At 34.8% G+C, this 16,780-nt stretch overlaps 1 protein-coding gene across 1 annotated transcript in view; it reads right to left on the bottom strand.

Annotated features, from left to right (window-relative positions):
• Window positions 1-3,882: 3,882 nt before the first annotated feature.
• LOC135078732 (potassium voltage-gated channel protein Shaw-like) overlaps window positions 3,883-16,780 on the bottom strand; it is a 325,437-nt gene continuing 312,539 nt past the window's right edge. Inside the window, exons 8-9 of the mRNA XM_063973289.1 lie at window positions 4,773-4,923; window positions 3,883-4,049 (exon numbers count right to left, since the gene is read on the bottom strand). Coding sequence (XP_063829359.1) covers window positions 3,883-4,049; window positions 4,773-4,923 — 318 coding nt within the window. The remainder of the gene's footprint in view (window positions 4,050-4,772; window positions 4,924-16,780) is intronic.

Genomic DNA, 16,780 nt, shown 5'->3' with positions numbered 1-16,780 from the left:
CATTTGGCACGTAATTAATACCTACATAAAAAGTAATTTAAACTAAGCTAAGTTGTAATTTAATGTTACATAATAAATGAATACTAAAGTTACTTTTTTATTACATTCCAAACTTCCCATCCATACAATTTAGTATAATTTAACAGCCATTTTGGTACTATAACTAAGTAATTACAATTGTTTTATATCTACAGTTTCAAATTGAGTTTGGCACAAATATTTACTGATTGTTATATTCTACAAAGCATTTTAAAAATTCTGTTAAAACGACACAATATGGACACAATCAACTGACGTACTGATTATAGACTGGTTCTTTCTAGTTCCTTTATGTTCTCTATTGAAACTTATTACGAAATATGTAGTCATAAAAGTTCTATAAACTAAGCACATTTTAGTCTTAACTTGAACCAACAAAACTGAGTAAAAACAGGATCTACTTAAAAATTTATAATGATTGATTTCACAAAAATGAAATCCATTTATCTTGGACAATAATTTTCTTTAAAAAAATCATAAATTACAAAAATGATTAGCTAAATTCACACTTTACGTCCCAGCACAACTTTATATTTTCATTTTCCGTACTATTTATGTGAAAATTATTTATTAATTAAAACCTAGTGAAGGAAATTGGAAACGCCTGTTAGATCCCTCTGTAATGAAAACTTTCTTGTTTACATGGTTATTATTCTGTAAAACCTTGCACCAATTAGGAGAAGGCTTTAAAACTGAAGTAGATTCATCTAGATTGAAAAGAACGCTACCGAATACCAGTTTTTCCCAGTTTTTCCTGAAAAAAAGGGAAAAAGTAGCATTTCCCGCGCACAAAGGAAGGAATTAGTGTCTGAAAGCCAGGCATATTGAGGCAGAATGCATTCGGTACGGTCAACAGAAAAAGTATCTAGTATTTTTTTTTAATATTAAGCTGTTGTGTTTAAAAAACAATTTTTAAGACATTTCAATGACTTCATTTACCAATATTTCTGATTTAAAAATTATCTTAAAATACATAATCAGAGACACAAACTCAATTAGTTAAAACTGTAAAGATTTTTTAGATTTTAAAGGTAGAATTTGTTCATTTGTAAAGATTGAATGGAGGGTTGATTATTTCAAAAAGCGATCAGCAGATTTTTCGTTATGAATCTGAAGGATTTTTACTTCACTATTCAGAGCAAAATTTAAAGATAGGGTTGTTTTCCTGACAGAAAATTTTTATTTCAAATAATGTTATGGTCATCGCGTATGTTGCAAACCGTACTGTCACTGACACCACCAATGTGTAAAAATACGTACAAACCAGAATCATTTTACTGTTCAGCTTAATTTTTTCTGATATTATATTAGTTTTACATTTTTGGATACTTCTAGCTAGAGGATAAGTGTAAATTTTATGTTAGGTAGATACTCTTTTGTGGTTATATTTTCAATTTGTTTTTAACATAAAATTATGCCGTTTTACATGGCAGTGGCAGAGTAAAAAGTATACTGGGAAGTACACATACGAGCGCTTTTCAGTTTAAAAATTAATAAACAGAATAATGAGATCATTTAGTTATTCAGCATTTATGAATTGGAATTTATTTGTTTAAATTCTTCGGTTAGCAACCTTTCTCAATCCAGAAGTAGTGATCGGTAGGACTTAATTAATCCATTCATTAACAAGACTATTTATTTAAACATGTATCTGTCAAATCTGCTAATAAAATTTCATAATCTAATGTAAGTACATCATATTTAATCGTATATCTCTTACTAAGAAAGTCAATAGGAAGTTTTAACTAGAAGTTTTAGTTACATTTACAATAATGTACATTACATTCACTGTTACGTCTTTCATTTACAAAATATACAAAAACTTTGTTACATAACTACACTCTAGACTACTTTGGTCGACATGTGTGATGACTAGGAAATAAGAATTAAGCAGTACATAATTTGTAATCCTTTCCTATTTTACTAGAATCCAAACAAAAGGTGTCGTAACGAAACTGCTTTTCTTAAAATTTGACAATAGTGCGCTCAATACTAGAAACACGCTAATTTGATTGGTAGGTACACCAACTTTAGTAACTTAGTAATTAAAATATCAGTAATCTCAACATTTCCCTTTTCAATAACTAGGGTCAATATTAGTCTGCAAATTGGTTTCCAAATTGCCAATGTCTGTTTGCGCCGGCTGAATCTGTAGTAGTGTGGTTTTGGTCTGACTTATCTTTATCCAGACCGAATTCTATTCATACTCATTACAATAATTCGAGAAATATAATATCGGAGACTTAAAAATTCAAATTCAATAAAGCACATGATTAAAATTTCAAACCCAAGTAATCATTTCATTTTTATTACATGACAAATTGCATGTGGGGCCAATTCTTACGTTAAGAATAAGTATTTTTTGCAAACTTTACTACAGAATTTATTCGATGCCAAAAACCTGTAAAGTAACATTTGTATCATCATAATAATATCAAGATTTAGTAAAGGTTCCAAGAATTAGCCCCGCAACGGTACCGAAATTATAAACTAGTAAAATTTTAGAAGATCTTTGTAACATTAAAATTCATTTCTTGAATAACCTAGTGGGAGACATCGTAATACTATGGGGTTCACAACTAGATAAACTATTTTACATTCATAAACATTAATTAACAAATCAATAAGAATTGTTGTTAGGGCTATTATCATTCGAGCTACTAACTAAGCTAGTGTCGACTGTTTTCGTTTCAATGACATTCGAATTGATTTCATCTTTGTAAGAATCGTTATCAGTGGAATTGTATGCATCGTTAACTACGTTATAATCTTCACTTGCATCTACACTATCTACGCTGATTTGGACATCAGATATCCTATCTAAATTTTCACAACTCTTTTCGTCTACATTACTATCACGCGCTGAGCAATCTGAAACGCTCTCTCCTTTCTCAACTATCACATCTACACTAGGTTTGAATTCATCCTTATCTGGTGGTCTTACGGTCGACAGGGTGCTGGACAAGAATGATGATTGAAGATTGTAACCGGGCAGTAACTTTGGTTGCAGTGGTAACATCAGGTCTAGGGAGCCGGTGGTTGCAGGTCTTGGTTGCAGGGGTGGGGCGGTCATCAGAGGTGGTTGCAATGACGCTAAGGATATGGCCCCAGACTGCGTGTTGATGATTGGACTCTCGACTGAAATAGACAAATTGGTATGTGAGATGGATGAAGTAGGAATACTAGCTAATATACGGATAAGTGTTATGTTTAGTTTACTTGATGCATTGAGAGGTAACGAGAGACAGTAATTAAACAATATTGAATAAGCATTTAACGAACAACCTTTCAATGCAAATAGTATTAGGCTTACAACCATGCTACACAGTCTACTCTAGCACAACACGTGCATTCTACGTGGAATCATTAAGGGTTTTGAGTATTTTCGGTCATTCTTGCAATTTGACATGCATTTACATCATCAAGTTGTTTGAGTCATTATAATTTGAAGCAAGTGAATGACTCAAACAGTTCAAAATTAAATATCAGAATGATCTTTATCACGTTTTATTTACGACACCGTCAAAATATTTTCTGGTGTAAAGTGATGACTTTAGTAACTTAACAACTCATAACAGACAAGTTAAATAGAAAGACAACACATTCAAAAACAAGAGACATTCAAAAGAACAATTATTTTTAAGTTTATCTTGCTTACTATTTGTAAAAAAAAGAAAATCCAATAAAAACTACTTCGGTCGATCGATTAATTATTATTTGCCATCGCGATTTTATACTCTAGCAGCGCCATCTCTTAGTAGATTATAAAAACTACGTTCACATCGATTGCACAATAATGAGTTCAATATTCCTATGTCTAAGATATTTGCTACTATCTAGTCATTACAGCAATCGCTTAGGAGGCGAGTTCTCAGACGACTGTAGTATAATGATGTGGGTTTTACCGATTGGCGCTCGGGCTTGCAACGGCTGGGCGGCGGCCGCCGGCGGCCGGAGGAGGTTCGGAGGGCCTTGCAGGGCCAGGCTGATCATGTTCATGCCGTTCACTCCTGGAAATGAAAGATAATAAGAGGATTTCATAAATATTTAAACGTATCAAAAAGGCTAATGTATTCTTGTACTAATGTGTCAAAGAGAGATTGCACAAACAGATGATAACAGCCCAATGTTTTAGGCATCAGACGAGTGATGGTTTGAGAATTCCAAGAAGAGAGTTTGATCCGCGTCATCATCATCATCATCATTTCAGCCACAGGACGTCCACTGCTGAACATAGGCCTCCCCCAATGACTTCCACATCGCACGGTTGGTAGCGGCCTGCATCCAGCGCCTTCCCGCTACCTTTATCAGGTCATCGGTCGATCCGCGTCGACTGCCAAAATATTGTAGTGAATCCCATTCCCAACATACCTAAGCATAGGTTAGCTAAGTTGGATAATTGGAGATGTTAACGGAAATATTAGCCATTTATAAAACAAAACTCATTACTATTGTATGTTCGATTATTTTGTTTTTAGGATAGATTTCAGTCACAACCAGTTTGCGCTGACTTCAGGTAATAAAAAAATTCAATCTCTGATGTTGTTTGTAATTTATTTAGTCCGTTTAAAAATACTTGTAGCTATCCAGCACTCCACCAGATATCGTATGTTACGTACACATCTAGGTAATGCAATTTTCAATGTCTTTACTATAGTAAAAGGCTGTAACTACAATGAAAATAACTCTCAAAAAGCGCCATCTCTACTCTATCATCAGAACTTCCAACTCACCAAACTTGTTGCTTCCCGGCGACAGTTCCTTCAGAACCACGGGATGTTTCACCGCATTCACGCGCCGGTTGGAGGCGCCAGCGTCGCGCTTTCGGCGGGGTTGCTCGACGGGTAGCACACGGCGCCTCTTCTTGGGTAGTTTTGACCGGGCCTGCGGATAGATGGCGTTAGTTTAATCATTTGCGTTATTTTACTTGTTTTGTAGAGCTAGCTCCCAAAAGGACAGTTGTGAATTTATTTCTCAATGTGACAGGTAATTTTAATAGTAATATGGGTAATTTTCTTTAAAAAAGTTTAAAAACATTCGCGACTACACTTTGATCAGTGTAAATTAGATCTTTTTTGTTTAAACGGTATTAGAGGGAACTAGCTTTAGTTTCAAATAGAGAAAGCTTTTGAAAACAAATAAATAGGGTAATTGCGCCGGTTTTCCGTCCAGCTCCTGTTTTCGTCCATTTGACCGACTTGCCACAAACAAATACGGAAAATTAGAATACAAACCTAACTTTCCGTGTAAGTTTGGACTTGTTACAATCTATAATATCTAAGTAACAGCTCTGCCTGCATGAAAATGTAATTTGACAAGTAATAACTCCAAAAAAATCTACGGAAGTTGCTGCTGCACACAGGTGAATGGAAAACGTCGTCAAGTTAGAAAAATAACGTGCCGGTAGGGAACTTTCATGGTATGTTTCATTACTGTTTTAGCTACTTTACGTAATTTTTTTGGCACGTATGTCTAATTATTAGCATAATAAACACTATTTTAAGGGTTTATTAAAGTTTTTGTATAGAAATCTTAGATAATTAAGTGGACTAATACTAGCATAACAATTTTGCAAGATTTTGGTTTTCGTCCACGTGGACGGAAACCCTGACACCTAGTTAATATTTTTAATAATCATTTTACTTCAATGGACCTACAAAATACAATGTTTTTTCTTCCAATATGATCTTTATTGCTATTACATTAAACATTTTAGTTTACGTCCATTTTTTAACAGTAATAAACCCATAAAAACCGTTAAAAAGATGTGGACGAAAACAAAAAACAGCTTTAAACGTTGTTGTGTTTTCGTCCATGACGTCATGAGCAAGCACGGGGGTGGACGAAAACCAAAATTAGCTATTCCTGTAGATTAGTTTTCGTCCATTTGTCCTTCGACCTATTGAAATATTTTCCTAAATTTAGGTAAGAAACTTATTTAAATCTTTTTGATATCATTTGAAAGCTAACAAAATTACCTTTCAAATGATATACCACAATCCATAGTTACTGTATTGTAGAATTGGTTTTAAGTTAATAATTCAACTGCACCCTTTTTTCTACACAGTGGTCGAAAACTAGCGTACACTAGGACGAAAACTGATTTTTTTGGACGAATACTAGTGAAATCGCCTCTTTTGCATAAAATATTTTTTATAAAAAAACCTGTGGTATTTACTTATTGTCATATAATATTAACGTAAAGTAGACTATATAAGGACTAAAATGACATATCATACATATGAGTAAGGGTATTTTAAGATATTCATTTCGCATCACAAAGTTGGCAACTCCGATAATTGGACGAAAACTAGCGCACTTACCCTACCTAGTCTCTTAAATATAAATGAGCTTTGATAATTACCTACACTTAATTTAAGTACTTCTTGTTATTCTAAATTAGGCATTATTTTCTTTATACAGAAGTAATAAACAACCTCTTACATTATTTATCTCACGAAATGTTATAGACAAAGTATATTAAAGCTATTAGACTAACGAATAAATCTAGCAACAGTCTAGCATGCCTCTTACTAGAATTATTTACACATCTGCTAAGCACATTGTATGTTAGGTAAGGGGTCCTTAAGGGGCTTACAGTAAAAACATTTCTATTATTCACAGTACTACTTATCTCAATAATAATATTTAGTGATCGTTTTACAGTCCACGGGAAGAATGAAGTAGTTCTATTATTATGCTTTACTGAAACTATACGATTTTGCATCGTTCGTTCGTTTCAGCCGAAATTGACGTCCACTGCTGGACAAAGGCCTCACCCAAGGCTTTCCATAATGAATTATGAAATAATTTCGATTTTGCATGCTGAATTCTACTTATATAAAGTTTAATAACAAAATGTACATTGATCAAAGCTCGAAATTCGAGAACAGCTGTAACAATATTAGATGTTCGACTATCCAGCAGTTAGTTAGCAGCAGGATAGTTATGTACTTAAAAGTTTCAGTAGTTCGATCAACCGGACTAACACCCGAACTACTGCTAATACAGGCTTATTTGAATCTTGCCAGCATCATTCGGGTAAACTACAACATTTTGTATAGCTAGGTACTTAAATAAAACCTGAAACCTTTTCAGGAACCGATGACTAGCAAAGCCTACGTCAATAAATGTTTGATTTGATTTAATTTGAAATATTGTCGCCAGTGAGCGCCAAGCCTAACGCAAACCGTCTGCGACAAACAAGATCCAATCAAATTACCTTAACACCTCCAAAAGGAATAATAATATTTTCAGCAAACTTATTCCCCTGTTTTTCCCGATAGTGCCCGTAAAATGGGGAATTTTCGTATTGTAACAATGTATTCAGCGAAGATATTGTAATGGGCCGACTTTGTTTTTGGGCAAAAAATAAGGTTACCTATCAATAAGGCTGAAGTTAGGGCCGCAACAGACATTCTACTTTCAGTATCGGTGATCGGCGATTTTTTGCGTATCGATGGTGAATCACGTTTTGGCGACTCTCTGCGTTCGATTGCAGTAACGAAATCACGCGTTTCAGCGACTCTATCGAGCGGCATAGCGATTACACAGCTTCTTGCGCTTGGACGCGGTTTCGGAATCGCGCGTTTTAGCGACTATCGATGCAGCATACGATTTCATACGTTTGGACACGGTATCAGAATTGCGCGTTTTAGCGAATGCTCTGATGCTGTACATAGATAAAACTCGGTTGGCGTAAACGTAGATGCTTAATCGATGCGACCGGGCTTCCGAATGTGTGCTGAATATAACGTTCGAAAGTAGCATGTGTGCTGTAGCCCTATGTGATGTTCTATTTATTTGAACAAAGATAATATCGGTACGTTGAAAACTGATAATATGGAGTACATTTTTAGCCCTTAGCTTGTCCACGTGGAATTTGGTATAAAACAGAAGTCTTAACGCGCTGGTCCTAAACAAACTTTATTACTTCGCCGCTTAGAAAACCTCTTCTGAAAATTAATTTTAGCATCGACTCTAAAAATAACGATCAAGGTAAATATTTATCGTAATATTGAGTTATGAATAAATTATTTATTTATTCCTACCGGAGATGCAAATTTTAATGTTCTTTTTAAAATTGGTTTCTCATAAACGGAATTAGGCGTAAAAGCGAAATAAACATAAACGTAAAGGTCATAGCACACTTATCAACACTGTGTAGGTTTGTTGTCGACACGTTAAGAAAAAGAACTCAGTAATCAAACCCGGCCCCTTTCGTCGCGAGGCGACGCGTTTATGTTCGGCGTTGCAGTACGCAGTTTCATACAAAGAATACTGACCGCCTCGAGTTGATACGGTATTTTTTTACGATCCGTTTCCGGGTTGATAAGTGTGCTCCGTCCCTTAGTTTGTCTTACTTTCGCATCATTATTATCTAAAATACTTCATGAAAATTATACTTATTACTCGTATTATGAAACAATTTGTCAACTCCAAATTAAATCAGCCAGTGTACCAACATTAACGTTCGAGCGACTTACTAACTCACTAAAACAGTAAGTACTTAAGACAGAGGACACTAATGAGTCTTTCATTAGTGTCCTCTGTCTTAAGTTAAGCGGCTAATTTGTGGCTCACTTAAGCCAGCTCGAGGAGTTCATTAAGCCGGTGCGGTTAATTTTTGTGGCTAATTGATGGGAATTTAATTTAGAAGTACAATGACCGGTAAAATTAGACACAGGCAGGGCATGTTTTGTTTGTTTGTTATTACCTAATTATCACTTTTCATAATAATTATTTTTCAAGGAAACACTATACTACTACATTGATTCCCAGATTAGATCATTGAAGGGAAAGTTTGAGAAAACTGGAAACTTGGTTGCTAGTAGGAAACCCATGTGCACTAGTAAGGTAGTTAAGGGAACCACTTTAGAGCAAATAATTAACATCTAATTTTTTGGAAGCTGAATTATAACTAATGATAAAGTTTTGAAGGCTGGTTATTCCCGATAATTAATTCGAATAGTTTCCTTTGCTATTTTGAGTCTCAAACTTTAAGTTTAGAGCTTTAAATGATTCAAACCTTTATCCTAGTCATTCTTATGTAGTAGCAAAGTTTCGTGCTAGTAATGAGCAAATGAGCATATGTAATTGTACTTAGCGCTTGTTACCGGCTCTGAAGTAGGTAATATTTTAGGGCAACATGTATAACATTATATCATGCTACAGAAAATTACTTCATTAGCCTTCAATATCGACGTGAAGAAGACATATTACACACCGCCATTGAGTTTATTTAATTTAAAACCAATCGCATACGACCTTCGAGCAAGCCGTAATAAATTGCTTTTAGATTATTCCCTTTGGTGTATGTTTTCAGTGTACTAAAGAGACTTTTTGATTAGGTGCTGTTTTATTATAGGTGCTTACAGGATTTTGAATAAGAAATAATGATAATACTGAGAAAAATCATTAAAGTAATGATCTGGAATGGGAGCTGAAATATTATTGTGATTTCAGACACCATCCCCACAACACCATGTGATTCCATTTTAGATTAAAAGAAAATAAAATGTTATTTATTATAAGAAAACTATTCCTAGAAAACTCAATAGATGTTAAAAATACACAGACATAAATTTTCAATGATAAAATAAAAATTATCCACCCCTTTTTGTTGTTGAATCATCACGTCATACAAAATTGAACGAAAATAAATAAATGTTGATTTCACATTGCCGATGCAATATAAAATTCCGTTACCGTAATGAATAATATGAAAGTACAATAAATTCAGAGAATATGTCAGACATTTCGAACGGCTGAAAATAAAGCTGGAGCTTTTGAAATTTTAATAATATTTTCAGTCAGGCACAATGTAAAAATAAGCAGTAGTTAAAGTCAAAAAGTCATAAGATTTATTGAAATGTTTGTGGTAAAAGATATCGCTTACATTCCCTTTTAATTATTCGAAATAAACTTTCCTCTAGGTTGTCTGGAAAAGATCGCTTTATAGTGACAAGACCGTCTTAATTGTGCCGTTTCTTTTGTGTATTTTTTCTTTTCTTTTTGTGTCATAGGTGGAGTACACACGGCCACAATGGTGCAATGGGCAGTTAACATTGTTGCCGATAGTACATTAAAGTATGTAGAAATAAACAACAGAATATGTTGTTTTCATAAAATATTATTTTATCTGTTGAGGTGTGATTTTGCAACCACGCACCAAACAAAAATATTTATAAATTATTTATTCACTTTACCTATATTAGAAATAGTAGTAGCAGCAAAACTAGTGTATAACTTTCACCCGTATTCATAAACATTACTATGAGGTCTCACAGTGCGCGTGGACGCACAGGGTGACACACGAAGCCATCACAGAGCTCTATCCAACGCTGTGTTGATTTGCTGCTTCACTTAAGCAAGCATCGTTTGTGAATACGGGCGCTTAAGTAATTAGATTTAGAACATAATTAAGATATTTCAAACAATCTAAATAATAAATGTTTATTATTCTGAAAGGAAACCTTAATTCGAGTGGAAATTTCAACGTTCAAAATATTATTTCACGTTAGCTCATAAATATGATTTATTAGCAACGCCATTATTAAACTGCTGCAAACATGTTTGCGCTCATGTAGTATGCTGAAACTGCTTAATCTATTTTCCATATAGATAGAATAATTTCTCTTTTAGAAATCAGAAATCAGAAATATTTATTTGCTTTTACATGGTTTTACAAGATATTATTATTACAATTGGTATGTCCACATGTTGACTTAATTAGTCGTGCAAATATTGGAGAAAAAATGTAGTAAGTACAAAAGAACAATTACATTTTAGTGAGAAGAAATTCTTTAATATTGCGAACGTCAAAATTAAAGGACGTGACATCACAAAAACGCCACACAGATACCATAGTATCTGATGTTGTGATTTGCAAGAAAAATAAATAAAATAATTTGTAAGCTGGCGATTACAAAAAAATAAAAAAAAATACATGATATTGGTGCTTACTTACTTCATTAATTTTACTAATCAAATGTACTCATACCTCTATAGGTCTCTTTGATACATTTAAATTGCTGAAACAGATTTTTGTAGAAAAATATGACTAAAAGAACGCGTTAAGTAAGTTAAATGATAATGATAAAGCATGAAACAGAAAGGCTCCATGAATAATTTGAATCTAACCTCCTAATTTCTATCTAGTTTGCGAAATTCCTTCTCCATACAATACCTTCTCATAACCAACAAAACGGAGTGTTATGTGCTACAAAGTATCGAATTTTATCGCACGTTATCATGTCCGGAGATGTTAGGGATATTGCTGGAGTGGCAGCGCCATATAGTTGACAATGTTACAGAAGGATCTACAGGTGCTAGCCTGATTCTAAGCATGGAGCAATAGAAACACTATTTCGTAGCAAGTGAATTAATATTCTGGCAAAATGTGTCTACAAATAAATATCCTTGGACATTTTTACACTGCGCTTCTAGTCCCAAACTAAGCAAAGCTTGAGCTGGGTACTAGACAACGGATTATAGAAATATACCTAAATACTTTTTTTTGTAAACATAGAAAACACCCTGTCCAAAACAAACAAATATGTTCATGCACACAAATGTTAGTACACTGTACGGGATTCGAACCCGCAACCTCTGGAACAGTAGTCCGTTTCGGACCACTACACCAACCGGCCGACCGATATTGATAGAGTTTAAAACATTATTCTAAACACAAAAATCAAAATCTGGTGGCAATTATTCAACCGTCAAAGGCGATGGGGTTAATTGAAGAATTAAAGAGTCAAACTATAATTGAACATCTCACGTCGTTTCTGAGGTGGTTACTAGTTACTTTCTAACTTGTAGGTAACGATTTTAAACTTACTCACACTTGCAATTATGACGAGAAGTGTTTTTCTTTTTTTGCTGATTAGACTTGCTAGCCATTATCAACCTTATCCGTTCGTTTCAGCCAAATGACGTCCACTGCTGGACAAAGGCCTCCTCCAAGGTTTTCCACAATGCACGGTCCTGCCCTGCCGGCATCCAGGCTCTTCCCGTGACCTTTACCAGATCGTCGGTCCACCCAGTAGGAGGCCAGCCCACGCTACGTCTTCAACCTTATTACAATAGCTATTTTGCTATGTCCAAACGTTGCAATTATTTTATGAAAGCTTTTGACCTTGAACGAGGTTGACCCGAATGGCTTCAACATAATTTCCACGCACATCCCAGAGTCCAGAAATATTTTTAGCAACCTCACCAAGTAGCGTTTACTATGCCAACAGGCAATAAAATATATCCTGTAATAGGCTATACATTTTATATCTAGTGGTTTGAGTGTGGGCCAGTGAGTCTTCTGCAGTCAAACTCTATTATGTCAAAACTTACGACCTATGGAAGCTCGAGTTATTGCAGTACAAAGTAAAGAATAACGTATTCTGTTGTGCTTCACGTCGAGTTAGTGCCTAGAACACTTCGCTAACAAGGTGCGAATAGTCTGAAACTAAGTTTAGTGTAGTTTAGGCGTAATACGGCTACAATTTTACTGTAGCTTAGACGTAATACCGCCGCTATGTTTGCTATAGTATCTCAGTAAGAGCTTTTAGCACCTATTTGAGATGCAAGCTGAAACTGCGCACAAAAAGTACTGGTAGCATTTGTTATTAAATTTAGTTTATAAAGTCACATAATAATATTACCGATGGGACACCAAATTTCTAGAGTGGAGGCTACGTACTGGGAATCGCAGCGTCAAGTCAACATCCACCCACAAGGTGGGTGCCCAAACAACTGCACGCAGGAATATTTTATGAATGCTACTGACAACGCCTCTCTTGTAGGAGAGTCAAATCGTTTGAACAATATAAAGCCACAAAATCGAAAGACGTTTGTTTTTATATCCTCGACAAATGGAAAATAAATACCGCTTATTTCGCAGAATTGATAAAAAGGGTCCAAAGAATACGCTTCACCAGTTTCTTTGTGAATACATTTTGCGGCCACTTAAAGTGGTTTCTTTGATAAATATTGTACAACTAGCCTTAGCTAATGTCTTTACTTGAGAGGACTGCAATTGCTGCGAATAAACGAAACTATAGGTGTAACGCTTAACAGTCAGTGGTTGAGGTAATAGGAGCGGCACGGGAGGGGTGGCTTTGACATAATTATTGTAACGTGACAAAGCATAATTATTCTGAAGGAAATAAATAAAGTCTTAGAAAAAGTTCCGTACAGCGCCCTTAGCGAGTACTTTCAAGAACTGAAATCTTTGTAGATTTTTCGACGCAATGAGGGTTTTCGCGAATGAAAAATCCGCCAGATAGCAATACGTAGACGCGAGGTCCAAATGCTGCATGATTGGTTATTTTTGTCATGACATTGACAGATACGAGTATGTCAAAATCACGCAGCAGTCAGACCCCACATCCATCTAGCGGATCTTTCATTCGCGAAATCCCTCATTGCTAGCGAGCACACCTAACGTAAACTCATGGTAAGCACACTGATGTCAAATGAATAATGCTGTCCAGGAAGCATCCTAGCAGGGCAGGCTTACAGGGCAGGTATGTACCAACATACCTGCCCTGTAAGTGCCTATTTACTTTTACCTTAAAAATTAATACACATTTAAAAAATAATGAAACAAGATTTCATGAAAGATTTTCTTCAATGGAAATAAATAAACGCCTTTTATTTAGGATTCTTTACTTCCAAATGTTTAGGTTTTAAAGATGAAAGGGTTTGAAAACCAATTTCACGTTACAAACGATAAATGTAACGAATAAACTGTTATTCGTAATAGAAAAAGATAAATACTTCTTTGAGCTACGCGTCTCTAAGTCATTTCGGGCTGTATTTATTTAGCTATTTCTTCTTCTTATAACGTTTTGTTGAGGCTAAAAAAGAAAGTTATCGAGCGATGAGGTTTATGATTGTGATGGTACTACCTATTTACCAGACTATTTCCGTGGTCTTCCACCATTTTTTGTCCACTGGAAGACATTGGGAAGAAATGAGTCGTTATGTCCCTTGGTGAACAAAAGTGAAATAAAATACTTTGTACAGCACACAAAATCTAGTGAAGCACAAGCCTAACCAAACCGTCTGTCTCGGCCCTTAGGTCTATTTTCCCTATATTTCTAGTCACGTAGCCTATCTCGCATCACAAGTAAAAGTTCTTAAGTGCGAATGTAAAAAGTGCAATAAAACGTACGTCATCAGTCTGCAAAAATAGTGTGAATGGCGATAAGATTCGTCGAAAAATGAACTTTATCACGAGGGCTGTAAGAGCGACGGGCTCATTAACCGACTTCTTACACGCGGTGATAAAACTGCTCCCTTAATGGTGCAGCTTAACGTACGTACGTATTTTTTCAAGTCCTGCCATTACAATGTACACGCTTTAGCGTTTCTACTATTACCTATTGAGTAATAGTAACTATTTCTGTTTGTTTGTTGTATTGTATGTACACGCTTGAACCATTTAAATTGAAATTTTAGTATCTACGCGTAAATAGGTTTTAACTGCAAGAACATTTTGTTGTCTTTCGTTGTTCTTGTAGTTAAAATCTACGCGTAGGAAAGAAAACAAAGAAAGTTACAAAACTTTAATTTTATTACTCTTATTTGCAAAATGTGCCTGCCAAAATGAATAGGGATGTTTCCTGGGTAAAAAAGCAAGAGTTTTAATTAGTCCGTCAGTTAGCTTATCAAAACTACTCGACACGTATTTTTCACTTTTTGAAACTAATGAAAATGTAAAGAGATAAAGCGTGCCAAAGTTCTAAAGAAAAGGCTCGTGACGTCAGTGAGTGCGTAAAAGTGCTGCACTTTGTGACGTCGCGCGGAACTTCAACGCACTATAACTTTGAAATTAGTTGTTTGATTGACAATTAAAAATATATGTGTCCAATACTTTTTTATATCAAAATTGACGGACTAAAAAATTTTTTTAGGAAACTAGCCTATTGTCACCTTAGTTGTAGGTAGGTTACACTACAGTTACAAAACAAAGCATACAGGGATCATATTCCAATAACTCAGTAGCAGAGTTACCTACGCATTCATCTGTAAAGTTTTTACTTTACAAAATAATTTCTAATTTACTTTTCATATTATTTTCTTATTACTTTCGATATAAAAACTTTTGGATTCCGATCACCCAAAAAAGATTTCCTTGAATAAGTTTTAATGCTTATGTTTTCGCCATCTCCAATATTTATTACTCTTTAATTCTTTACATTTTTATATTGGACTTCCATAAATACAGCATACTTATTACTTTATTAAATACCAAAACTTTTACAAGAGTCGATAGCATTTATACTCGTACCTGCAGATACTAAAAATCCAATGCTCTCACAAGACTATACTGGTATTATTCTCATGTATTCACCATCTTAGATATTTATCACTCCTCGCTTACATCTTCATACACCGGCCCCCCATAAATACATCGAAACAATCACCCGCCTAGTGCCATGACTCTGCCCTTCATGTGAGACTGGCTTTTTATTTTTTCAGATCCCGTCTGGCCCGTCGCTGCCTTCATTCCCGTCATAAATATGTCAGAGGTTCGAGCCGCAGCTGAAAAAGGTCAGTTTGCACACTTTTTTTTAATAAAAACACATTATTGGCGATTGACAGGACTGGTACTGACTTTACTTGCAGTGGCAGCTTAAAAAATTTAAAAAAGGCCTTGGTTTAACCTGTGTCACAAAGTAAAAAATATGTATTAAGTTGGTTTTGCTTCCTATAAGATACTAAAGCGTTCTTCGGTTATTTTAGCTCGGTGTTTTAACCAAACACTTTTACTTTACTAAAGTTTTATATCTTGAAAGCTTTTATTATCTTGTGAAATTGAAAACTTAAATCAACTTATATTAAATTAAGCGTCATCATCATAATTCGGTACACTAAAATCCGAAATCTAATGAGTTTTGACAGAAAAAGTGTATTTTCGTACAGAAAACCAATTTTTAATGCAAGAAAAGTGACATTTAAGAATATTACTTAGCATCCGATATACTTTACTGATGAAGGATATTGCTAGCTATAAGACAAAGGTATATGTATATAATCTATACAATGCCACGATAAGATTGTGTCCTACATGCTAGCCCGGCTGGGCTGTTTGTTTATCCACAGGCTGTGTCCCTTAAGCCTGCACAGTCAGTTGACAAAGCACCTCCCAGAATTCGAGCATAGGGACGCCTTATTATCTAAGAAAAAAGGTCTCCTATTTCCGAAGGATAATTTTAGGTAATCTCGTTGAGGGCGCGACTAAAACGACCTCCGGGAGGAATTAAAGTAGGGCTGCCATTTTGAAATACTATCCACACTTTATTAACTTAACTTATACTGTGTACGACTGTGTTTCATGTTTATTTAAATAATGGTTTTTGACCTAACTACCTAATAGACTCTGTCTTGTCTTGCTGCAAACAAACGCCCTTTGAGCCCAGATTTTTTTTTTGCCTATGTTCAACAAACGAGAGCACCAATTATTAGGTACTCTAAGAACAAAATCTTAAAAGTGACTAAGACAAAATCAGATAAAATATCATTTCGTTACAAAACTATGAAAACACAAATAAATAGTTTATTGCATTTTGAACCGGAAAACTCCATCACTTTTCCTCACTTTTTTCATTTTCTGAGTTTAGGTACTAAATTAGACTAAGGCTCGTCTTTGCATTTGGAAACTAACAGAAACGTAAAACTAAGTTCTTTATTGGTTTATTTTAATCATGATTTTTTATTTTTATTTTCCTTCCTCTTA

This window comes from Ostrinia nubilalis, chromosome 15 (genome assembly GCF_963855985.1).
Source record: "Ostrinia nubilalis chromosome 15, ilOstNubi1.1, whole genome shotgun sequence".
Lineage (NCBI taxonomy): Eukaryota > Metazoa > Arthropoda > Insecta > Lepidoptera > Crambidae > Ostrinia > Ostrinia nubilalis.
This window is presented reverse-complemented; position numbering and strand designations above follow the sequence as displayed.